The 26,487-nt window shown below is 40.1% G+C and overlaps 4 protein-coding genes across 9 annotated transcripts in view; 2 read left to right on the forward strand and 2 right to left on the reverse strand.

Moving 5' to 3' along the window:
• Positions 1–8,526, reverse strand: LOC105282001. 3 transcript variants are annotated; one of them, XM_011343622.3, is made up of 15 exons: positions 8,430–8,526; positions 7,553–7,734; positions 7,205–7,409; positions 6,928–7,124; positions 6,619–6,853; positions 6,354–6,510; positions 6,046–6,277; positions 5,128–5,896; positions 4,024–4,964; positions 3,768–3,946; positions 3,143–3,565; positions 2,865–3,040; positions 2,520–2,767; positions 1,895–2,158; positions 1–1,706 (listed from the first exon to the last, which is right to left on the reverse strand). In XM_011343622.3, the coding sequence occupies exons 2-15, from the start codon at positions 7,690–7,692 to the stop codon at positions 1,532–1,534; spliced, it is 4,341 nt and encodes a 1,446-aa protein (XP_011341924.2). In that variant the 5' UTR covers positions 7,693–7,734; positions 8,430–8,526; the 3' UTR covers positions 1–1,531. The 3 variants fall into 3 exon arrangements, with proteins under 3 accessions (XP_011341924.2, XP_011341923.2, XP_011341925.2); XM_011343621.3 differs by lacking the exon at positions 8,430–8,526 and adding an exon at positions 8,083–8,212; XM_011343623.3 differs by lacking the exon at positions 8,430–8,526 and adding an exon at positions 7,848–7,954.
• LOC105282000 (peroxisome assembly factor 2) lies at positions 8,401–12,873 on the forward strand. The gene is made up of 7 exons (XM_011343619.2): positions 8,401–8,533; positions 9,328–9,858; positions 10,023–10,508; positions 10,654–10,880; positions 10,963–11,368; positions 11,441–11,740; positions 11,931–12,873. Exons 2-7 carry the CDS (start codon positions 9,402–9,404, stop codon positions 12,548–12,550), a joined length of 2,496 nt encoding a protein of 831 aa, XP_011341921.1. The 5' UTR covers positions 8,401–8,533; positions 9,328–9,401; the 3' UTR covers positions 12,551–12,873.
• The window catches only part of LOC105282007 (E3 ubiquitin-protein ligase CBL-B), a 24,651-nt gene continuing 10,731 nt past the window's right edge, over positions 12,568–26,487 (reverse strand). The window contains exons 2-8 of one of the 2 annotated variants that reach the window (XM_011343641.3): positions 22,539–22,685; positions 22,177–22,449; positions 21,838–22,057; positions 21,432–21,596; positions 16,789–17,056; positions 15,897–16,538; positions 12,568–15,690 (exon numbers count right to left, since the gene is read on the reverse strand). In XM_011343641.3, coding sequence (XP_011341943.1) covers positions 15,901–16,538; positions 16,789–17,056; positions 21,432–21,596; positions 21,838–22,057; positions 22,177–22,449; positions 22,539–22,685 — 1,711 coding nt within the window. In that variant the 3' untranslated portion in view covers positions 12,568–15,690; positions 15,897–15,900. Of the gene's footprint in view, positions 15,691–15,896; positions 16,539–16,788; positions 17,057–21,431; positions 21,597–21,834; positions 22,058–22,176; positions 22,450–22,538; positions 22,686–26,487 lie in introns of both variants that reach the window. The other variant, XM_011343640.3, reaches the window with a different exon arrangement.
• On the forward strand, positions 23,066–25,971 carry LOC105282006 (probable phospholipid hydroperoxide glutathione peroxidase). 3 transcript variants are annotated; one of them, XM_011343637.3, is made up of 6 exons: positions 23,066–23,172; positions 24,390–24,480; positions 25,034–25,133; positions 25,203–25,312; positions 25,395–25,486; positions 25,617–25,971. In XM_011343637.3, the coding sequence occupies exons 2-6, from the start codon at positions 24,420–24,422 to the stop codon at positions 25,830–25,832; spliced, it is 579 nt and encodes a 192-aa protein (XP_011341939.1). In that variant the 5' UTR covers positions 23,066–23,172; positions 24,390–24,419; the 3' UTR covers positions 25,833–25,971. The 3 variants fall into 3 exon arrangements, with proteins under 3 accessions (XP_011341939.1, XP_011341941.1, XP_019888059.1); XM_020032500.2 differs by lacking the exon at positions 24,390–24,480 and adding an exon at positions 24,617–24,776 and having other exon boundaries at positions 23,110–23,172; positions 24,891–25,133; XM_011343639.3 differs by lacking the exon at positions 24,390–24,480.

The raw sequence follows: 26,487 nt of genomic DNA on the forward strand, positions 1-26,487 counted from the left end.
TTAGCTCAAAATTAACGCTATTTTGTTTTATTAAAGATGTTATATTAATCATGATTTGTTGAGTAACAGGAATTCTCATACACGGTATTGGTAATTCCATAATATTTCATATATGTGTTGCAAATCTACATAGAAAATTATAATAAACATAAGACTTTATGATTGTAAGTTGATCAACATTGTAACATACAATTTCAGTAATCAAGGGTAAATTAGGATGTTACATCTTAGGTATCATCATCAATTTTAATAAATGTATTTTACAATGTTTCAACTGTTTTTTTTTTTAATCTTAAAGCTTTGTACGGGCTCTTATCTGAACATTATGTTGCACCATTAAAGTAAGATAAGGCATATTCTCATAAATTCTTAGCCAAGAACGATAGGTTGTCGAATATGGTTCGCGTTCTAGACGATGTGTGCATATATATAATTTATATTAACATTTAGACAACCCAAAGTTCTTGTACATTTTTTTTATAAAATCTATAAGATCGGAACACAAACTCGAAATTTTGTCATACTTATGCACGTATTTAATCTAACTTATAAAGTTTCCTACATAAAAGGCCTGTTTAGTGGACACTCGAAAATAAGCCTGCACATATTCAAAATAAGAAGCATCGTTCCAGACAATATGGTGATATGTTGTAATCATTACATCGCAACGCCCTAAAATTACTATAATGAAATTATTTTGGCATAAATTATTTTATGGAATAAAAAGAGCATCTGAGAGAATATCATAAACTGATCGTGTTTAGGTAATTTTAAAAGTGTTTATAACATGTTAACTAAAATAGTTAATGTCACGACGTATCTTCGTACATTTCGGAGAATAAATTGAACTCACTGTAACATTAATGCAACAGAGAGAGGAATTGTGGTTTGAAATCAGAGTCTATTATAAATATACAAGGATTACACACATATACAATAATTATCTATACAAGGTACTCAAGTACTCGGTATGCATGCTTAGTGTGCACACTTCCGCAAGCCATCTTACAGATCAGAAAATCCATACTGTATCACACGCATATATTGTACTATTCATCATCATTTTTTTACAGATTCTGGTTTTTGCGAAATTTTTGGAATCTTATTATACAAATTCTCTTTTGTGACTCGTGTGTTAGTAAGCGCATACATGTATCGTGAAAGAGGATACATTTTTACATACGTAACAAGATACATTTTCGAAACCAGTAAAATCCTCGTATAAACCTTCAGCAATCTTCTTTTTAAATAACTTCTGAACGGCAAACTCGTCGCACACTGTACTCCTAATAATGTTGATTATGTGCAAGCAACGAATATCGATGAAGCCTCCACGAAGCAGGCCGTAAAGTGCATTCTGTGTGTTATAACTGTGTAGATAGATACATATATATATATCACTGTAGTATTAACTTTTATAATAAATAGCACAATAACATTAATGTTTCTTATTACACGTTGGTTCTTTACTAGACATGTGTACACGCAGTGAACAGAGCGCGTGCACACGTATCGTCAGATACAGTAAGCGTTATCGTTTGTTGAGTATGTTGACGAACATCCGAAATTTCGTTTGCACCTCCGGCATTTGTGCCAGTGCCTCCTCCATCGTATTCCTTAATTTCGCTAAGTCGGGCATTTTCTCGCATGACTCAATATTTAACAGTTCTGTAAAAAATTGCTCCCAAGCAGCCTTTTTAGCGTATCTGTAACACAAGAAAAAAAGCGTAAGTACAGGTACTAAAATCTTCGCCATAATTCGGAGCCATTTAAAGTGAGCGTGCAATCGCACACGTCTACATTTCTTTTTCTTTTCTATCGCTTGTTCACATAATGTCAAGAAATTAGATAATTCGAATTCTAGGTGCTTTCAATATTCAATCGTTTCATGTACCTTGGCAACTTCGAGGTAATGAACCAACGGCCACTTATATTCGATACTCTCATGTAATTGCCAAATAATAAGCAATGACTGGTCGCTGCTAGACAATACAGATCCGTTTGATATGTCCACGGTCGTCCAGTTTGCATCTCAATGCAAGTAAAATCCTCCGTTTTTATAACATGCATAAATGTTGTATTTTCCGGCAACAGCTTCATGTCTATACTACATCCGAAATCTATCAACTGTATAGTTGGCCTCACATCTTCTGTAGGTCTGTCGATCATTACAAAAATGTTATAATTAATATAATAGTTTTGAAAACCAAAACTTTTGATTATCAATTACTTGAATAATCAATCTCTACTCTAGTTAGTTAATTCTTTCCTTTTATCTTCCCTTTTACAGAAATTTTTGTTTCTACAGTCATGATTACCATCAGATCTCTATTTTGTGACAAAATATCTTACATATAATAAATGTTTAGCAATAATTTCTATTAACATATTCTCATCAACTTGTGTCGAACAATAAAATTATCCCTTCATAAACTAACACTTATGTATCACATGTGATATGATTCATGATTGTTTATCTAATATTAAATAATGTAAAGAACATTAAACAATATACTAACGGTCGCATTAATAAAAAATTATCTGGTTTTATGTCCCCGTGTATTATTTGGCATTTGTGTAAGTACTCCACGATTTGAAGCATCTCAATTGTAAAGAAAATAGCTAGGGTCTCCACTAAAGGCTTGCCAGTGGCAATTTTTATTTGATTCGTCACTGCTAATAACGTTCCGAATTTCGAGTACTCTGAAACTAATATACTTCCGTTGTTGGTCACGTACGCCATCGTCACGTCCATAAAACCGCGTAACTGAAAAGATATAGAGAGATATTGGATACGTATATACAGGTAGAAATTCATTTTTTTATAAATACACTACTGCGTAGTCTTATGTTATGTACTGTACCATATGTGGATTCGTAAGACGGGCTTTTATTTCTCGCACAATATAAAATTCCCAGACCCAAGCTGGTCTTTGCGTTTTAAGAGCGACGGTCTCTCCTGTCTGCAGGTTTACTGCTTTAAAAACTGTTCCATACATTCCTTTCCCAAGGCACTTTTCCAAATCATACGCTTCGGTGCCTGCGCAATCGTAAATATATACAAACATATTTTAATTATGGAAAGGAGGACGATGTGTGAGAGTAGTATAAATGTTAATCGATATAAATCGGGGACACTAACCGAGCGTAATCATACTAGAAGGCACAAGCTTAATTAAATTGGTATCTATTCTCGTATATCCATCCGCATGATGGGGTTGTGGAAACTTGATTTTCTTCAAGAGGCCAGCTATTAAATTCTTGTCGAATGGATTTATGTCTCTCGAAGGCAGCTCGAAGCTCTCCTCCTCCACTTGCTCCATAGGTTCATGCTCCTCGCAGTCCATGGTATCGACTTTTTCCAAATTCTCTTGCTCGCTATTGAGCTTTAGACTTATAGACTTTCTTAGGTCACAATTATTCTTTATCTCGGATGTTATCTGATCGACATTTCGTTGCACCGTACGCGGGCTCTGAACGTGCACAGCTTGGATTTGCGCGTGCAGTTTTTGCTCGTAAGAATGATTCACGGACAGCAGGGATTCGTTCGATTCTTCTTCTACAACTTTGCATAAAATCACAGATTTAAATAATTAAATTATTTCATACCTTTTCAATAAAAATACAGATTGCAAGAAAAGATATCTAATAACTTATTTAATCATAATTCTCAAATTAAAAAGTGAATTTGGCAAGTTATATATTTTATGTTTAAACACACTTACAAAGAATCAGAACGTAATTAAACGCCAAATATATATACGTACTTGTATCTACAGGTTGTTCTTTAATAGGAACCATATCCTCCCTTGTCAATCCAGAAATCAATCCAGTTGTTCTGGTGTAATTACTGCTGCTACCTGAACTGCTCGAGACGTATTCACGCGTGGTCTCTAATATTACACTTAATTTCTCATCACCTTCGATATTAGGCGCTTCTGCGACTCTGCTCGACATAAATAAAATTTAAATTGAATTTTCCAGCATGTAATATCAAAAACTAGAGACTACATCGATACGTACGGTTGGGGCGCAATCTCCTGACTCGCAAATTGCGGATCGTCCTTCGCTCTGTAAGACTGTTTGAAATGACTGGTCATTGGTGTAGAGCTTGCTAGTTGGGTGTTAAAGGCCTCCGTAAAACATGTTTCGTTAGCAGTCGAGAGAGGAGTTATGCCCAAACTTTCGTCAATATTGTACAGACTATTCTCATCCGGTTTGGGCACCATGTTGTCTTCGAGCGGTCCGTTATAATCGACGACGATCGCATTTTCTTTGTCCTCCGCACTCTCGAGATACTTGATATCCTTACGATTCATTCCGGGCGATTTGATGTACGGTAACTCGGGTGGCATTCTATACGGCTTGCTCGTCTCGATGTTCGGATCGTTATACGGTGAGAAGTGTAACTGCTTTTGCGGCTCCATATTCTGTTGCAGCATCGGAGGTTCCATCGACGTTGGATATTGCTGATATCCGACATCGTTGGTGGGTAACGACATGCTGCCGTAAACTGAATGCTGCATATGTTGCATATGCTGATGCACATGTTGCGGCGGAGAGTGCAAAATATGCTGATTATGAGGAGACTGATGATGATGAGGAGGATGATGATGGTGATGATGATGAACGTGCGGCTGATGATGCGGCATTTGACCGGGAGATTGTAAATGTGGATGAGAAAGAGACTGATGATGCGTTGCGTGCATCTGCTGATGCGATGAAATCAACTGTTGGGGATGGTGTTGCGGATGGTGTTGGGGAATGTGTGAGGAATGGTGTTGTTGAAGATGGTGTGGCTGGGGATGGTGTTGTTGAGGATGCTGTTGCTGCTGCTGCTGTTGGGGATGGTGTTGTTGAGAGTGATGTTGGTGGTGGTGTTGCTGAGGGTGGTGCTGTTGGGGGTGTTGTTGAGGATGGTGCTGATGCCGCGGATGTGACTGCACTTGATGCTCATGATGTTGCTGTAATAAAATAATTCTCGGTAAATATTTTTAAATTCTCTCTTGATTTTCCTCGTGTTAGATCTAAGTGTGATAACATAAAGTATACGAAAGCAAAAATTGTGCCATAACACATAAAAAATGTATGTATCCAATAGGAAAGCATCGATGAATTTTTCTGTACCTGCATCTGATAATGATAACTGTTCTGCAGTTCGTGATTCACATACGCGGCTTGCTGTTCCTCGGAATAACTATGATGCGCGTGATAGCTCTGATGATTTTCCTGATCGTTATAAATCGGCACGTTGTATCCTTGATGGTGCTTGCTACTAGTCATTGCGTGCTGGGTCATTGAACTGTCCATGTGTATATCAAACGACAATTTGTTTCTCGAGTCTACCATCCTGGGCGCTACTGAAGTGGCAAAACGCGACGTATTTGTGGCAGCGTTCGGAGACTGCCACAAATCCTGCACGACCGAGATAGCTTCCTTCGTGTTCACGGTAAGACTCTGGCCAAGCAGGTGTTCTTCCGTCTTAGCGGCTAAGGACGAGACATGATGATCCTGATGCATAAAATTCGACGACTGCAATTTCCGTTGCGAATTTAATTCCGCTTCCATTCGCTGTTGGACTTCGAGCCTCTCAGCCTCTATTCTTTCGGCCTCTAGCCTTTCTAGTTCCCTCTGTTCGGCCTCCTGCCGACGAGTCTCCAATACCTGCTTCTCAGCCTCGTACTGTTGCCTCTGCAGTTCCTGCTGCTCAGCTTGCAGTCTTTGTCTACTGATCTCGGCCTCTCTTCTCTCCTGATCGAGTTTCTGCTCTTCCATTTCTTGCAAATGATACATGTTTTCATAATTGTTGAGTTGCGATTGCGATTCTCCGTCAGTCCCGCGTAAACAAACCATCGACACGTCGGCATGCTTATTCTCCAGAAGCTGCGCTGCCCTTCTGCGTAAAATATCGTATTGCATAAATATCAATACAACAGCTAGTAACATATGACAAAAGATTGTGTAACGATGATATAATATTACGTTATATTCTGCCACAACATATCTTTCTCATCTTTTCCGTTGTATTTTTATAGCGTAGCATACCTTTCCAGGTAGAGCTGTGCTCTAATTTCCTCCATACTACGATCGACATTGTCAACATAAACTAGCTCTTTGGGATAATGTGGTTTTCGTACAATATTTGAATCTATTGGATCCGCTACGTATACCGGCACCCTTAAGCAATCGAGATCCTTGCTGCCATCAAAAAAGGCTACATGATTCGGGAATAATCTAACTTTCTCCATATCGCACTGGTCACTCTGATCTTCGTGAACTGCAAAAAATAAGAAAACACTTTTATCGCTTTCCTATACAATTTACCGCTCTACCGATTTTATCATCATCCTTACTCTTAAAACCCGCCTTCACGGTAGACGCTATTAACGGGCCTCTCTTATGTCCGCTGTTCCATGGTCCAGGTTTGATAGTGTTTTCCTTGTGCACCGTATCTTCTATAGGCACATGGTCCAATATACTAGAACCTTTCATTTCTCCAGGTATGTCATCCTAATACAAAGTACCACTTTATTTTCAAAATATGTGCAGTAAATTACGTTGTGCTACGCTCATCATTAGTGCACATCTTAAAAAGATGCGTATATTATATATTCTCACTTGATATATCTGTATCTTTGAATTGGACTTGGCGTTTGGCATAGAAGCTGAGATTTGCGGTACGACACCAGGATGATATTCGCGGACACGATGTCCCGTTCGTATACTACCAACTCGTTTACCAGCTCTTATAGCTCTTAACGAGCTGAAAGCCTGACGCTGTTCAAACAGCGAAATATCGTTCCTTTCGTCGATACGTCCGAGCGTTTTGCGCGCAACGGCCAGTTGAAAATTTCTGTAAAAGAAATAATTTACCATGGCGATCCTTATCTCGGATATTTTATTTTGCAAGGAGCAACTGATTCATACTGATGAGCGTAGCTCAATTCCTCATATGGCTCTGCATGAGTGGACAATCCCATCAGATAAACTTCATCCGCACGTTTGTAGTCCTCGATCTGCTCTAATTCGAAAGCCCAGGCCCTGTACGTGTCCGCCACTACAGTCCCAATACCATTATTGTGTAGCAACTGGTACAACTCTAAAGGATTCTTTTGCATACTTATCTGAAAGAACAAAATCTTTTATTAGCAAAGATATGCAGTTATATTATCACAGAGTTATATTAACATAAAATGCTCCTTACATAATTAATCCATAAACGTATATATCTACGATCCTGATGATACTTGGTCTCTTTCTCAAATATGCCTAGACATTGCTGCAGGAGTCTTCCAATATGAGACTCATGCCCACTCTTCAGGTAGCTTTGCTCTACCCAGAGAATATACTCGTACCAATTTTCTAAAGGGTCCTCGCCGTCATAATTTTTAATTGCATCCTCGTACATTCTAAACAAAATTGTTTCCCCAATAATTTTGTAGAATTTAAATATATTTGTTTATTTATGTGGATCAGTGCATTAGGCTTTGCTGAATCGCAATTAAAAACAAGATTATCACTAGAAATTGTACTGCCGTTGCGGAACACTCACTGTTTCTCCTGCAGCAGCAACTGTTGTGCATCCACATCTTCCTGTGCTCTCAATGCAGTCCCCAATTGTGTGGCATTCCGCCCGTAGCGTAACGGCTGGATATTCTCTTTGCAGAGGGCTATCACTGTTGCGGGATCCATTTCTGACTCTGCTTGTTTATCGCTCTGAGACTTCCTTATACACTGACAAAACAACAAAAAGTTCCGCAATTAACGCAAACAGTATCAAAGAGTATTCAGCGGCATCCCAATTGATCATACGATTGTACACGTATAAAAATATAAACATCCTTTACTTTACGGCAGTCAACGGAGCGCGACCGAGACGCGTAACAAATAGAGCGCACGGCGAGATAGATTCCTCAATCGGAATTACTGGAGCGTCAGACTCGCGACGCCGATCTCGAATTCACAAACAGGCTCGACACTTGTCGACATCGGTGTCAACGTCGCGGGCACAACGTGACGTAGCCGTTCCGAGCGAGAATAAAACTCGGACTCTCATCGGGACGCGTGCACACGTTCGCTTACCGCAAGCTCGCATAACAGTCCCGCAGGTGCCGGGATCTTTAAATTCGAACGAATTCCGCTTCGAAAGCTGGACTATAAAGACGCTATCGAACTCAAGTTAGGTTAGGTTCGCGCTCCAACGGCTCTCGGGGGGCCGCCACCAACGGTTTTAATTGTCCTTCGCTACAATGGTAGCCGGAACATCGCGTCGCGCCGGCGAGTGGCGAAGAGTCTCGATCGTCGAATCGAGCTTTGATCGACGTCACGTAGCAGTACGAAGTCAGCTGCGGTCGGCCGCGACGACGCCGCTCGATGTCGCCGGTTGATCGCGAGCGATCTTTACGAAGTTTTGCCGATGTGATATTTACCAATAGCACAGCTGTTTGTAAAGGGACCCTCGCATGGTCCTTCGAGGACGGGTCTCCTGCGCGCAACTGTTCCTATAGTAACTCGGTAGATTGGGCCAAAATTGGTACGTCAGTGATTCTCAACCAGCATCTTTTACAACTGAACCGTTGCAATTTCACCATACTCGCGTCACGATACAGCGGAAATCGACTCTATATTTATTTACGGCAAGAAAGGCGCACAACGTATTTTATGGCAGTCAAAGAATCGACATAAGATTTTGAATCCTATTTTTAAATCGTTCCACAATTTATCAATAATGCAGACACGCTTTGCGAGCAGACGTAACCTCCAACTAGCGTTTCGATCGTTACATGGCGATTTTTTGAAAGATCGCAAATCGAACGTTTTGAAAACGTGCTTGTATTTAAATTATTTATAGCGTATTAAAGAAAAATGTAATTGTGAATATTTTATCATATTAATTATATAATATAATTTTTGTACAAAATATAATATCTGTAATTTAAAATTATTGAATCAAAAATTTAAAAAAGTTCTTATACTGGCCAGTGGGCGAGCATCCATACGTCATTTGCTGATTTAAAAAAGTTGTAAAGGACATGGATAACTTGAATAATTCTGAAAAATGAAACTATGTCGAAAAGATATGATCAAATTTATTGCACATTTGCATTTTTAAAATAAAAACTTCAATTGCGATTTTAAAATATAAAAAATGAAGAGATAATAAATGAGATCGTATATAACATACAAAAGAGATTATTTAATTACTAACACATAAATATATTGTAAAATGCAAGAAAGAGCTATTTTATACTTTTATTTGATAACATAACTTAGAAATTATTATATGTAATAAATCGTATTAACTTTTTAATTCTTTTTTAATCCCAGGTTTAACGTGTGTAACAAACGAGTGATATATAAATTTAAATAATTTGTATATAAAGAGACGATCTTTATACATCATGTCTGAAACGCACAAAATGCTATCTGTATTATCATTTTACAAAAAGATTGTTCAAGGAATAACAAGCACCTTGATGCGAAAAAATCCGCATTATGTACTCAGCTGTATTTTTCTGGAATATCTGTACTGTAGATTGCAAAGATTATTTAAACAAAATCTTTGTTGGATCACACTACCAGATACAGCTTTGAAACATTTAGTGAGCAATTTAGAAAATACACAAAATGAATTATACATTGATTATAATTCCTGTGCATTAGCAAGTGCACGGTTTCTAAGAAAATTACCAAATTCCTGGTTTTATATATGTTCGATGATTACAATGAAGAGATATAAATTAATGATTATACCCACGTCTGACGTTGACGAAAATACTATATTAATTTCTGAAACGATGCGACATAATTTGCAAAACGCTCTTCACTGTGAACAGTTGGATGAATCATGTTTTATGTGTAAGTACTTATCTATTAGCTTAGCATTCTTAAACTGAAATTGCGTTATCAACTTAATTATACATCTTCCCGCATCTTTCTTTTATTTTCAACTATGCATTATAATTTATAACCGTTGACCTAAACTTGCAAGTTAATAATTCCATTTCGAAATTCGCTTCTAGTATCCTCGGGAGGCGACGTCGTTGATATTGCAGCCGAGGCGAGGATATCTTTAATCGCTAATCCTAAAGAGTACGAGAACGAAATGATAAGTGTTATGTTACAAAATTACTTTCTCTATCCTCGACATTTACATGTAAACGATGTGTTTGGCATCGGCGCAATGGAATACGCTCAAGATCAGTTTTATTCGTCTGGCTTGCCAACGATGCCCGTGATATATTTCCTAGTTAAATCCTTAAAATTGCATCGCGGCGGGCAGAGCAGTAGCGTTAACAGTTGTTACGTCGTGTATGGAGAGTCGACGCTCATTCAGGAAGCGCAAATCCACAGTTATGTCCCTCGGAAACACGTTCGCTCGTTTCCCGATAACGTTCTCGCACGATTAAATGAAGAAACGCGGAAACTGTTGAACGACATGTATCCCTCGGCTTTAATGGAGCCCTTGGAGTACCTTGAGTCGTGTATTATGCCTTTCCTAAAAGAAGGTAAATAACAATTTGAGTATATTTAAAAATCCTTAAATACGACGAATTTATAAATCTGCCGTTAGCAAAACGTGCAGCTAACAGGCTTGGCTATAAAAGCGCACATATATATGTGAATTTTTCTTTACTCTATTATTGGTTGCAGATATCCAGTTGCATGTGAAGCCAACGTTTCTCGTGAAAGGACCACAAGGCTGCGGTAAACGCGAGTTAATTCAGATTATGTCCGAGAGGACGGGACTACATTTGTTTGATGTTGACTTCGCGGAGATGCAAACTTTATTGCCGGCTCAAGTGGAAAATAAGATTCGCTTACTGCTGCTCAATGCTCGAAAATGCGTGCCGTGCGTGCTATATCTAAATAATATCCAAGTACGTTGAAGAGAAAGAGAGGAGGAAACGTATATATATTATATCAAATTATCTCTTGTTTTGAATTATGAATTAATTGCAGGTATTTGGTAAAACTGCTGAAGGTCAGAAAGACGACCGAATTATATCTGCCTTTTCGAGCGAAGTCGACGCGTTGTACCATAAACGTCAAAGGTTTCCCCTGATTATCGTAGCTGCAACGGATGAAACCGAGATGCCCGCAGAACTACAACGAGTATTTGTCGAAACGATTCGTGTGAATCGCTTGAATCACAGCAAACGGGCGGAATTCGTATCTTGGTTCTTGTCCAACAAGAATCTGACAACTGTCGCGGACGTGTCAAAAGTAGCCGGTCTTTGTTCAGACTTCAGATTTGCCGATCTCTTAGCACTGTCGTTGCATGCAGCCAAGCTTCGATATAAATTAACACCGCCCGATTCTAGATCTATATTCACTTTGACACAAGAAGATTTCGATCGAGCTTATGGTACATTTTTAAAAATAAATTTTGTCATTTTTATAGCAAAATCAAAAAACGGCTTAAAACCATAATTTTCAGAATGTATGCAGTCGATGTATTCCGACAGTAGAGGCGCCCCGCGTATACCAGAGGTTCATTGGGAGGACATAGGCGGTCTGGCAGAATTAAAACGTGAGATTACTCGTAGAATTCAACTGCCACTGTTAAACGCCTTCGGATTCGGACAATCCGGATTACTATTGTACGGCCCGCCCGGCACAGGGAAGACCCTCCTCGCTAAAGCGGTGGCGACCGAGTATCAATTGCACTTTTTGTCGATTAAAGGCCCGGAAGTGCTAAATATGTATGTCGGCGAGAGCGAGAAGAACGTGAGACAAAGTAAGTCCAAAATGTCTAGTTGAAGTACTTAAAGTATTATTTAAGTGGTACTTAAGTTTTTAGTATTTTAAATTTATATCATCATTCTGTTGTATACATATTTTTAATAGCGTACAAATTAATAACGTTAAAATTTATTTATATTAATAAAGTTGCAAAATAATAAAAAACTACGCTCGTCCTGTCACAGTTTTCGAGGGTGCTCGCTCTGCGGCTCCTTGCATCATCTTCTTCGACGAGTTGGACTCATTGGCACCCAATCGCGGTAGAAGCGGCGACAGCGGCGGCGTAATGGATCGTGTGGTCTCTCAGTTGCTCGCCGAGATGGACGGTCTCGAAGAGTCCAGCGGCATATTCATCATGGGAGCTACAAACAGGCCCGATTTGTTAGACCCCGCGCTGCTTCGCCCAGGAAGATTCGACAAGATGCTGTACGTTGGCATTTACTCGGATCGCGCGTCCCAGCTCAGCGTTTTGCAGGCACAGACGCGCAAATTTGAATTCTACGAAAACGGACGAGAGCTGGAATCGATCACGGATTGGCTACCAGGCAACGTTACGGGCGCGGATTTGTATTCGGTCTCTTCGAACGCATGGCTCAATGCTGTGCGCGAAGTTCTCGCAAAGTACCAAGCAATCGAGAGAATAATTGACGAGAACCAGCCCGATGAGAAGAAAAGTATAGTTATAGACAGCGTTGTTGTGAAACTGCAGCATTTTCTGGATGCTGTTCGCAACTTGGTGCCTTCCGTCAGCAAGGAGGAAATGGAAAGGTATAACAGGATGCGGATGGAATTGTCATCGCCGTAATTTCAAAGTCGTTGTGAGATTTGATAAAATACTATATTTTTTTAATTTCTGTCAGAAGTCCTTGATATCGATAATCGAAGTTGTCTTGGAAGAATAATATTCTAGTTCTCAAAGATTGACCATCCGAGATATTATTATAAATTTACATTGCTTTGCGTAGTTGGTATAATCGAGTTTATTTCTACAAACAAGTACGATCACTGAACCACAGTGCAATCTCGCAATGAAACAACGCGTGAATGTTATAAACGACATGTTATTTTATTTCGAGAAATATTTGTAAAACAATTTGTACAGCGAATAATAATTAAAACGAAAGGAGACTCGATCTACATTTCTTACGCATTATCTTCAATTTGTCCGTCAATTTTTGTGTTACTTCGCATATTGCATCAAATTTTGTCATCGTCCCTTTAGACGTATCGACGCATAATGAAAAGCGCGAGTGTCAAATTACTTCCTCCCATTTCCCATTTTCTTAGACGCTTTTCATACGTATGATCGATGCAGTTATGCAGTACACGGTGACCAGAATATACAATGTAGAAAAATAGGACAGCTAAATATTCATTGGATGCGCTCGTACGGACCTGCAGTCCGATAGCGAAAGCTGCGAATTCTCTTAACGGTGATGCTGATGCTGCGACGATTGACGCATTTTTAAGTGCATAGTAGAATGCAAATGAAATCAGTGAACCATGCTGATTCACATTGACAGAATCACGTCGTGAATATTTGCGATAATGATAATTCTCTTTCAGAAAGATATCGACTCGATTTTCACTTGAGATTGCATGTCGCTTTTGTTCGCCTAACAGTGCGGAAATGCACGCGTCTCGGAGGAGTCGCGAGGAAGAAAGATTAAATGAAAATTGAATATCGTACCTAAATCGATGAACCGTGTTACGCGACGATCCGCCCCGCATTTGCGTGCGCAAGACAAAATTAAAAGGATTAAAATGAGAGTTTAACGAGTGACACCGGATAACGTTTTTCATTCGTGTATCGGACGTTCACATCGTACCTTTGGCATAATCGCGAGGTAGTAATCAACTTTTCATCGTGCAATCGTCACGTAGGAGACGCGCGCGTCGCATCGTTCTACATTAATTAACTCGCTTCTGCGAAATCAGCGGATTCGACTATTTTCACTTATCTTGTTCTCGGTCCGTTTTGCCCTGTCGCAGGATAAAATACGTTACGCGTGATTGAGCATCTACCACAAGGCATAAATTAACGTGAAGCGATGCGTCCTACAGTTCTGTATCCTAATGGTAACTACTGACTCTATCGCGCTATCATACAACAGACGTACAACTAAACTTCTATCTCATCCATCGCCTGCAAGTATTCCATTTTTTCATTCTCCGACGCTTTCAGTCACGATTTGCCGTATGTATGTACTATTTAACGGGTGCGGAGCGAAACGATACGCTTCGTCCAAGGAGAACCGAAGTCTGCCTGTTCGAACACATGTGTTTCCTATTGAAATCCATTCATGTGTATGCGTACTTTACACACTTAAAGTTATCAAGATTGTAACTGCTTTTTTTTTGCATGACACGTCACCTTCCATGCCACGAGTATGGAGTTCAAGATCAATCTTTCGCCCTTTCTTCCCTCTCATGTTGCCCGCGTCGATACTCGTGCGCGACGAAAAGCTGCGCGTTCACGCGCGAACATAAGTATCACATTCGCAATAAATACGGTATTTGGTAAAACGCGCGTTCGCCGCATGCGCACGTGCGAGCCGGAGGATGAAAGACACCGCGTACACTAGCTTAGAATCTAGAAGATGTTCAAGTGTGTCTAGTGTGTCAAGTCTTGGGTGTGCGCGCTACGGCTATCGTGCCTTGATGTAGAACTCCACATAATTAGGATCAAAAAGTCACGAGTATAGATCAACAATTTTTATACAATTGAACGCATTACTTTGTCACTTTTATCCTCACCGAGGTATCATATATGCGTATAATCACGCAGTACTAATGCGGAGGACGTTACATAATATATATATATATATATATATATATATATATATATATATATTAAATAGCGCGGTACATATATATTATTTATATATATATATATTTATATAGCTACTCTAAAATTTGATGAGAGAACGGTATAGATTGAGGATTACAAAATTAGATGCCAAGCATTTCTCGTCTAATGTACTTTCGATCGGCAATATCATTATATATTCATTGTGCTCGTGAGCGAAGTATGTGCGTCTAGCGGGCTCGATGCTCTACGTAGAATATATCTCGAAAGGATGTAACTCGTCACGTCGTCGGATAGAACGGCTGAAATGCTCCCGTATCGCTCCCGTGCGACGCGGGATTTCGAAACCGATTCCGGAATAATTCCGCGACCTCGGACCGCGCGTTATTCGTCGCCGCGAGATACGCTATATAATACAAAGTATGAAGAACGAGCGGTCGAAGACTTCCGAGATTTTTTTTGTCGAGTACACACGCACGCGTGCGCGTGCAAGCCGATTCTTGTTTTGCAATTGTACAATCAATCCTTACCTTAAGTATATCGAGGAACAAGATAGTAACTAAGCCAGAGTGAAAGGTACTAAGGGAAGTATTGGAACGTACTACTATATATTCTACGCTAGCCTGCGAAGGAATACTTCGACGGCCGCGGAATTGCCTTTGGTCAATCAATCGTCGGCTTCGCTTACGCGCTTGCCGCCCGTGTCGCGTGCACGTTCACGCGACACGCCGACATATCCCTCTCAAAGAACGAAGAGTTCCATCAAGATTCCGTCAGAGAGTCGAGGACGTGCGGCGAAGAAAAGTCCGCGAAACATGCGTGCCGAGGATGATTCTCCACGGATATTTTTGAGGATTCTTCGTGCACTCTTTTTCCGTCCGGATGCGCCACAGTACTCTCGATCGTTTCTCATAACTCGGCGTTCGCCTTATGGTTCATTGTGAAATGGAACATTGTGGCCTCTTGTATCGGACGCTCGTCTGATGAGACGCTCTGTAGCGAAAGCGCGATGTGACGTGTCTGCGAACGCATCAGAAGTGAGACTTGCGTGCCGGACGTGTACGACTTCGCATGTGTTCCCTGTTAAAAGTACCGTCTGGCAGGTATGGCTGGTCATAAGACCTCAGTATTCGGCCCTACGACAGATTAATTACATAGGTAAGTACATGTGTATAGAGCATCAAGCCAGACAACATTTCTCAGAAGTACTTGGTACGTTGATTATTCAAACGAAATATCAATTATTTGAGGAAAATGCTTCTGAAAATTGCTCTTCGTGTTTTAAATTTGCATTCTTATTACTTGATATCTACAGTTCTAACGCGATCTTTTCCACGGTTACCTGGTCAGGAGGATTTCGTAGCAAACTCGTGCAATATATCGCGTGCCATCTCAAGATCGTTCCTGGTGATGCCAAGCGCCCTGATCACGGCGTCCTGCGCGAAACCGAGCGCTGTCAGCCTCGTGATGTGCTCGATGTTGACATTCTCGTACGCCGCCGACTCCGACTTGGTCGCCGCGCAGCCACCGCTACCCGGATCATCCCTGGCCTTCATCAGCGCGGTCAGACGAGCCCTGCTTGCCTCCAGATTCATGTTTTTCGCAACGTGCTGGCTCGTGCCGCAGATCATGATTGTGTTCTCGTAGTGATGATCCTGACGTGGACCCTCCTTGCCGGCCTTCGGCGGCCGCGGTGCCGACAAAGGCGGCGGCACCGGCGGCACGTTGCCGCTCGACCCAGTTTGACCCGTCGTCGAAGATGTTTGACTCGCGGTCGCGGTAATTATGCGACACGGCTTCTCCGGCAACGTCGGTGGTAGCTGTTGCTGCCGCTGCGGAGTGCTACACGTGTGGTTGCCGTGGTGCCGACCCGCGAGAGCCCTCGCTATCGCCGCCGACGATGCGGGTGGTATCGGCGGCGCCGGCGACGGCGAGGACGCACGATGCAGCATGTCGTATCTCGCATCAGTGTTGACTGTAAGCGCTGTACATAAAAAAAATGTAGTTCTCGCCTTTGAATCTTTAAACTTCGTATCTTTTGTTCATATAAATTATTTACGTATATACCGAGATACAATTTTCCATATAGTTAAATAGTCGAATTTGTCACCGATTTTGTTAATATTAATTTTACTTACTACATAAATAACTATATCGCTTGCATAAATTTTTACATACTTTTGTCAGAGTGCTTCTACAAAATATGCGCGAGCTAGTTATGCTTAGGGATGTACCTTTGTTATTTTGCTGAGTGTCGGCGTAATTTAATATTACAGTCGAGGACGGCGGCGGAGGAGCATTTTCCTTTGGCACTGTCAAGTGACGACCGTTTCTGAGGTGATTGTTCGGTGTGGGCGACGGTGAAGGTCTTCTAGGTGGTAACGGCGGGCTCGGCACGATCCTCCGTGGAGGCACGGGCGAATTCGTGGGGCTGGAATCGGCTTCCTCGTCCGAGTCGTCGCATATGAGACCGCAGTTGCCGTTGTACATCTCCATTATGTCCTAAAACATCGGCAGCGGGAAAAGAACGGGTTAACACTGAATTCTATCATACAGTGAGAAGGTACTTACGTTTATTTGTGCGTACGTTGCAGAGAGAGAAATTGCGTGTTTTGTATTGTATTCATTACATGTACGATCGAATATATGTATATATGTATAACTCGAATATATGAATATATATGTATAACTCGATTAATTAACTAAGTCTAATTATTTCTATCATTAACAAAAAATGATCTAAATTTATTTATTTAAAAATGAACATTACTGTGTGCGTGTGTTGTGTGACAGCAGCACACTATTCGCATGCCATCATTACCTTGCAAGTTCCTCTAAATCAAATTATTCGAATAAGATTTAGAAATATCTCTTTATTAACAAATAAAGTTACGTGGCAAATTTTGTATGTCGTAAAATAAGAATAAGCTAAACTTAGAATAAAAAGAATAGAACCGGCTTGGTAACAGAGTTAAAAAGAAAAAATTTGAGAAGCATCTAATTTCTGAGAAAATAGTCTCACGCTATCTTGTTTACTGCTTATAAATTACTCCTGCAGATACTGAACACTCTCTGAAAATATCTTTTTATTGTGATGATGTTACCTCTACTATCAGTCTCAGACGGCCTCGGGGTATTGTATCATACAAAGCTTCAATTCTTGCAATTGTTGTTTCAGACATTACATTTTAGATGAAGGTTTACCATGTGGAGAAAATATGAAAGGACAAGCATGACGATCACGATCACACGAAAATTCCGCAAGAAATGATAACTATACCACCTATTTAGCTTCTCACAATGGGAAGACGCGATTATCCTCCGTGAAGTAACTTTCAGCGATTAACTCGTCCTGAAGAGTTCCTTGAAGCAAATAAAGCGATGAATCGTTTGCTGCCTGGAAGCTGTAGCGATCAACTATTTATGCTTTGTACAAATATCGGCGTTTAAAATCGTATGTCACTTTTTCTTTCCTACAAGAGAAAACAATCTGCTTGTATAATAGAAAAGTGGTGTCTAGAAAGATAGAGATTTTTTTACACTCTACGCGTTTCAATGCACAAATTCAACCGATCTTGTACAATTCAAATGTACTTTACATCAAAATTTATGACAGAATTCGTGATAGAATTATACTTGTAATTTCATGTAATGCCACGTAATGCAGAAAACGTTTGAAGATTTATAAATATATAAATAAATGCATCTATACAGGAATTTGTGTACATTTGCCTTCCTGATTTTTTCTGCATCACGCAAAATTGTCATATAAATTCTGCAACATAAAATTACAAGTAGTATTCTGCCGCACGAATTGTAAGTCACTTAAAGTGAACTTTAGAAACCATTGAAACAACCACTCAATTATAGAACAGTCTCGCGTTTCAGTAACGAGTGATGCGGCGTGTGTCATCAACGTTTCGAGGAAGGATTAGCCGCGAGCGGAGATCACAAAGCGTACATCGTATCTCATAAAACGAGAACGTCGAGTGTCGTTGATCCTCCTCGCACTCGACACGACACTGTGGTGAATCAAATGCGGGTAAAACGTCACGATCAACACGAGCGTAATTACAAAGCGTAGAAGCAGACGATCATAATGCATGTGTTGTCACTTACCTGCGAGATCAGGGCGCGTGAGAATCGGTTCTCCATCGGATACGCGTATTAACCGATTAGTTTGAGATCATGCAGCGAGTAGAGCAAACAATGCGGCCCCAGTATGGATAACGTTATGAAGTAAAGATAAACGATTATCATGCGAACGACGTGAGATAAAGTAACACCTCCATTCATACTCGTCTTCGTCACGTGTTCCTCATCGCTCGAGAGGAACACCCGATGCGGAACAAAACTAGAATCAGCAAAAGGAGCATTTGCGTACACGTGTATACATGAGAGTGCAGAAGTAACTCGAAGTAATGATAATACAATTTTATTAAAAAAAAATTACTCTAGAGTCCCTAATATATTACAATTAATAGTAACCGCTACTCGGCAACTCGGCTACGCTAGAGTTCGTGCGACAATCGGCTACGGAGAATTCGTGCGACCTGCGTGGTCGCGTGTACAAGGAGCTCCGCTTCGTCGGCGATGCTCTTCGTCGCGTATCGTCGGATCGCCAATAGCCTTAACGCGTGAAAACGCACTTGCGTGAGTAACGACGATCCGAAATACCGGTAAAGCTTAACGTGGACTAAATCGACAGTCCGCCAATAATTGTGCTAAAGTGGATCGATCGTTGCTTGTATGCCGTATGGATTCGGTTGCACGCATCGTGCGTGCAACCGAACTTACAACGTACAACAGACTTTTAACGCAAGAGTGTTGCCTTGCGTTAAAACGTACGTACAGTACCGCAGCGTTGGACTGGACTCGCCGTGCGCGATAATTTCTATATAAAAATCCTCTCTAAACTTCCTCTTTCTTTGCTTTTTCTCAGTTGTACAGTTATGCGGAATAAATAATAAATTAATATATTTTTTAACATATGGAAATGATATCGCTGGAAATGACGTTTCCGTGTTGATATGATGACGTTAACATGATGACAATACGCATATTCGTGCCTACCGCCAGCAGGTACACAATACATTCTAACGGGATACATAACGACAGTGTACGGTCCTTTCGAGCCCGCTGTTCAGTGCATCCTGTTTTGCTTAATCATCGCACCATCGTCTTTGTATATCTTTTCTGCTCTTATCTTGAACGCTTAAAGTTACATTTAGCGACTTAGCAGTACGGAATGTATTTACGTGCGTATCTCTATTTCTCTTTCTCGATTTCGATAGAAGAATCGTAATACTATTTTTCGATAAAATAGTCATTCGTTATCACAGTACGTGAAAATAAGTGTGATAACGTACATTTAAGTTAGATTTCGATTGTTTGACAGATGAGAGATTTAATAATATGAATGTTTCAATGTGCAATTCAAAGTAATCGACGACAGTGTCATCACACACAGCCACAGTATGTTTTAAATCGTACGAATAAATTTACATAAATTACAATATCGACATTTTCTTGCTCAATCATTTTCAGTTTACCGAAAAATATTCTCTTGAAAATCATATATATTCATTTTACAAGTTTAGTATGTCGAGTGACTGAAAATTACTGAATACAGTCGCATTAAAATTTATTCAATGAAATAGCTAGTTGTTGCCCAAAGAATTGCTTCAGTAATGCGATATATATAAAATTTCTTGCTCGTAGAGAAAGAGCAAACTCTCTTTTCCTCCTATAAATTTTCTTATATTTTCGTATAAGTTATAAATATAATTTAAAAATATAATTCTTTCATTATTTAATTAAATTTTAATATATAAGCCACGCTAATTCCTGTCTATAAATTATATAATCGTATGCATAAATAATGTACATAAGAGTTTTCAGGCATCGAATATTTTCTATGCACATACTTAAAAAAGAGGCGCTCTTAAAATATGCATATGCACATGCATTATGAATGTGAACCAAAAAATTCTTGCGACGTCAGTAAAAAAATGTAATGAATGAACCCAATTTGTGGCTGGATGCGTGAACCAATGTTGTTCGATATATATGTATATACATATATATGTACACATATATATATATATATATATTTCCACCGGATTAATGCATCATATAAGCGTATCTAGAGTTCGATGATGATGCCTCATCGAATCTCCATCAAATCACCACATTAAGTAGAATTGCACGGGAGCTATGCATATGCATAGTCGTACTGACACAGCGACAATGGGTCATACAGTAAAGCCACCGAGATTCATAGCTTCCAATGATGTAATGCAAGAAAAGCGAGTCTCTTACCTGAGGGCCTCCGTACAATTGATGAGAATCGCAATTATGCAATATCAAAACCGGGTTAGTTTGAAAAAAAAAAAGAACGCGCGACAGATAAGGCTGATCGGTCGGACTAGCGATCGGGCAGCGATCGCTCTACCGGCATGCTCCGACGTAGTGCAAACACATAAACGGAAAAGGACAATGAAACTCTAACAATAAGAGAACCATAAAAAAACGTTAGCCACGTCCCTGCGTAATTTGGTCCCCGTTTGCGTTTACCCCCAGAAGGAATACTCCCGGCATTGATTGACGTAAGTAAGTGGCTCCTCTCGGAGATACGTTACGAGATACGTGCCGTAAAGTTACTTGCGTACCTGCCACGAGTTAGGGCATATAGTCGTGACGAATAGGTCTACGGAAATGTGACGTGTGTGCACGGCCGTACGAGCGCGAGATCTCGTGCGAGATGTATGAGGCATTCTCGAGAATGAGGCATACTGCGGGCGAGGGGGAGAGGGAGATGTTGTTATACATAGAACACATTTAATAATGAAGATGGATGCTATTCCTAGTCGGATACCTCGGTGTCGGGGTCGAGATCCCGCGTGGGGGTTGACGCGTTGCTAGCAGACGCTGAATGCGCTCCGGGTCTGTGTGTTCTTCGCGGATCAAACGGATCCACCACGATCTGCTCGGTGCCTTTAATCTCAGCTCGACAAAACGGACAGCCTTGCCCTTCGGAATCCTGCAAGCAACCAGTTAATGCCACGCGTGTTAATTTAATATAATTATACGCAGAGAGATTTCACGCAAATTTTAGCGAAGTATATGTTTTGACAAAATAAAAGAACGTTATGCCGCAATTCGTCAAACGCAGAGCTGCATCAAGGATTAAAGAAATATCTAAACAGCTTGATTGCTGACAAAGTTTGTGGAACGACTGAATGAAAGTTCAGCGAGGACGCGAGACTATATTATACTGCTACCTGCCAAGCTGTGAGACATGGAGTACAGAGGAGGTGCCCGCAAGGCTCTATCCTCACGTCCTTATCGTGCTCGGCGCAGATCTTGCACAGCTGGAACGTGCTGCCCATCTCGCAGTACAATTCATACTGTTCCGCTGTCACCTTTATGTGCTCCTCCGGCGTCGGTTGCACCGCCCACGTCAGGTCTGGATTTATATTTCGGCCGTCCGGATACAGGTAGCTGCAAATTTCAGTTTCTAGATGTGTAATCACAAACTTCTTGCGCATCACCCGACAAACGAGTACGGAGCACCGTGTAGCTTCAAACGGCTGCTTCAGTGATCGAAGATGTATACTCACAAGCCTTCCCGGTAGCCGTCCAGTAACGCCTGACACAGACTCTTGTTGTGCGGTATGGTCTGCAGAATATCACCGTCAGACGTGACATAGCCGATTGCCCATTGTCCCAGCCTCGTGCAACTTAATCGGAACACATAGCTCCCGGGCTTGGTGATACAGTACTTTTGCAGGCGCGCTTTCACCTCGTCGTACGTTAGGAAAGCCACGTACCCGGGATGCGTCACAGCCAAAATTTTCCAGTTACGTAGGAGGGTCGACCACGGTTGAAACAACCTTGAAAAAACGCACAGAGATGTTGAAGGGATGCAGAGAACAGAGCGAGAAGTAGCGGAAAAAGTTGGCTCGCGTTAAGTTATATTTACCTCGTGAATACGTCAAATTCGAAGTTGGAGATGTAATCATTGCATGTCAGATCTATCGTGGATTTCAGTGCCATCGCTTGCAGTCCAGAACTGATCGGATGAACTTGATTCAATTCGTGTCTGAACACCTTCCACGGTACCAAAGTACTGGAAAGAGAAAAGACAAGTGAAAAATTCGATTGTCAACACGCATTGAATTCTTAAATGCATATTAATTTTTATAGGAACAACAATTTCAATAATCGTGCATCATATTTTCACTTAAATCCGTAATTTACGTGCTTAATTATAATATATAAAAATTATCGCATAGTTGAATCAATTGCAATTTCATTTTAATACGTGCGCTTTATTTTCATACGCAATTTCCATCTAATGTTTTAATTTAACATAGTTGATCACAAAATAATTGTAACGCATATCGCGGATGACACTCGCACATTTCGTCCCCGTTCAAATCGCGCGCCTAAAGCTTCGAAAGCTGTCTCGATCCGCCACTGACATTCGAGAACTACTGCGCATGTGCCACAAAGGTCACTTTCTTCTAGCATGATTCAGTGCAAATCGACAGTCGCCAGCGCTTGGTTGGTGTGACTCTTTCCCTGCGTCTCTGGGCTACGTGTGCTTTCTAACGGTAAGACAAATCATCCGAAATCTAGCAAACAGACGAAATAGAAATAGTAATGCACGTATTCCGATAATGTTGTCATCAAGCATTTCGCAAGAGGCGAAAAGTGCTTCGCAGTCATACGCAATAGATTTCGCAAGGACAATCACACCGGCTGCAACCGTTCGCACATTGCGTATTTTCTCGCAAGGTTAAACCGGCGCACGATAGATGGCTATCGATTGCAGTAGTTTGGAACATACACGGACGTCGATATTTGCGCGTTCATTGAGAAGGATATAATTGCATTAATTAAACGTCTATTGTTCACGTTGAGTAAACGGCGCGAAAAATAAATGAGATCTACGAATATTAACACACTCGCTGTGCAGCGAGAAGCCTAACAGATTAGATTAGAATTATACCGCGTGATAAATAATATTCTATTTTTAGTGTAATTTATTACATCAGGAGATAAGAAAGAAATGACGTTACTTTTGAGATTTTTCTTGAGAGAATTTTTAAAGTGTTTTAATATTAAATAAGAAAAATATGATTACTTTTTTTCGTTAAATGCTACATATTTGTGAGAATCTGTATAAATTATCGTCTATGAGATCTGTAGACAGTTAAATAATAAATTTTCAATATCCAATGTCGCATCATCGAGTTACACTCTTTCACTCATTTTTACACGACAGAATTGTGCAGTCATCGTGTTTTATTGACAATTAACGTGTCTGTGTCATACGTAATCGTCATACTGTTTTACGATTTGATTGTGCGATTAAAGTTATGCGAATCGATTGTTCAATTGTTAATTACGCAATTTGCACCACCGATTGTGACATTCTTAGAAATTAGAACAGTAAGCTGAATTTTACATGTAATATTTTTTGTTAACATAACTCGATATTGAAGATACATTTGCACATCTGATACACGTAATAAATTTGGAGTTGTATATTACACCTATAGAGGAACGAAGTATTTTATTCAAGGCTAAAATAATAAATAAATGAAATAACTATGTACATTGTCTTTATAAATTGTCACAAGTAATAATGCATCGAGAATATTTCAAGCTCGATTTTTATATCTCCGCATAATAAATGCATATTCGTGACGCGTCTATACTCGCGAAGAAAACAGATAATCGTGAGCTATAAAGCTCTTAAAATTTTCACGTCACTTTTGAACTTATGGACTCTTACGCTATAGATAAAATTCCCCTATATCAATAGTTTCAGGAGGAGCCCCGGAGCACACCGGAAATGCACGTCATAAAATTCGTACTATCAGCCGGACTCACGCAATTAATCCGAAATTTTGCAGGCACGTAATTTGACCATTGTCCCCTGTCATTGCGTCATTTCCCCCCAAGAGCAACAGATATTAATCTAATGATCCATGATAATGAGTCATAAATGATGTCAATCTCAGCTGAAATGATCCATAATTATTCCCACAGGAAATAATGCATGCCGAAGCTGTTTGCAAACTACTTGAATCGATGAATAATGTACTCTCTGAATTAACTCGAGAATTGAATCATAGAGAAATGAAAATGAAGAGCCGCTTTTAAAAACTTTATTCAATACAGCCTTTTAATTAAATCGTAATAATTCGCAGTATGTGTTTATGTGTTTTATGTGTTTTATGTGTTCGTGTGTATGTGTTTTCCATATAATATCTGTAACATTTTCTCTTATTAATTCGTATAATTACAAACATTGCGATTACAGGATATCGTATTATGTATCGATGCAACATCGTACATCGTAAAATTGTATTAATTGAATGCTTCTTCAAATCATCTACCACTAGCAAGGCGCGATGCTGTACGTATGTCTTTATCGTTTTAACATTTTAACGCTCGCAATTGCAGTCGTGGCAGCGATGAGCGGAAACAAGGATTACAAATCGGCCACGTCGATCTACGACTTTACGGCGAACTCCATCAAGGGAGAGGAAGTCCCCTTGTCCAAGTAAGCGTAGCTTCGCGTTGAAAAATTGCATAGTTAAAAAAAAGAATGTAACATTCGTTTCTGATTTAGCTACAAAGGCCACGTGTGCCTGATCGTAAACGTTGCCTCGAAATGCGGTCTCACACCGACAAATTACAAAGAATTAAACGAGCTTTACGACGAGTACGCCGAGTCGAAAGGTAATTTTCACGCTGCGTGAAATAGGAAACGATTCACAGTAAGGAAGCAACCTGTTTAACTGTTCCTTTTGTCATGCGGCAGGATTGCGAATTCTCGGGTTTCCTTGTAATCAATTCAACGGACAAGAACCGGGAACAAGCGAGGAGATTTGCACCTTTGCTGATCGTCAGAAAGTAATTTACTTCACTTCAATATAATACATTTGCATCAGAAGAATGAGTGATCTTAGTTGTAGATGTAACGATTGCCTTTCTTCTTCGATGAATACGATTCTAACATATTTGCATTCGGTGCGGTTTGCAGGTGAAATTCGACATGTTTGAGAAAATCAACGTGAATGGAGACAACACGCATCCGCTTTGGGCGTATCTGAAGAAAGAGCAGGGTGGCCTGCTCGGTAACTTCATAAAATGGAATTTCACCAAGTTCATCGTGGATAAAGAGGGCAAGGTCGTCGAGCGACACGGGCCGAACGTGGATCCGCACAAGCTGAAGGATTCCCTCGAGAAATATTTCTAAGTTTTAGTTTTCCTCCAGTTACTTCATCTTTTATGAACAACATTGGTTGGCATTTAAATGGGAATTAGTAATTAGCCACTTACTTTTTGTAATTCACTTCAATTTTTGTAATAGAATATAGACTCTATGATATGCAAAATCGTCTTTAGTATTTTTAACCTTATTCATTACGTTATGCATAAATATGACAAAATAATCTGAGATTTTTGCCAATTCTTTATATACGCATTTCAACATTTAATAGTGATGTACTATGTAATGTGATAATTATGATGTAATGCATTTTACTCAAACGACATAGATTGATATTATACTTGCACGTACGCCTTGTATCGATAGATCTTTAAGACGTTTGAGGTGTCCTATTAAATTGTCTTTCATTAAATTGCATCAAGTCGCTGAGATTAAGACTTCATTCCAATTTTGTTGAAGAATACCCGAAGGACATGGAATAGCTATTAATTCGTATGGAAATTCTGAGCTGACGCATCTTCCGAACGGACGTCGTGTTTGCCCAACTTCCACACACCGTGGTCGTATAATTTTACCCAGACGCGTATACACACCCACTCTTTCGTCGTGATAATTAGTGACGCGGTCACTTTCACGCGACGTTTGTTCACGACCTTGTCTGTTTACGGTGTCACTAGCGAGT

This window comes from Ooceraea biroi, chromosome 7, assembly GCF_003672135.1.
Source record: "Ooceraea biroi isolate clonal line C1 chromosome 7, Obir_v5.4, whole genome shotgun sequence".
Taxonomy (NCBI): Eukaryota; Metazoa; Arthropoda; class Insecta; order Hymenoptera; family Formicidae; genus Ooceraea; species Ooceraea biroi.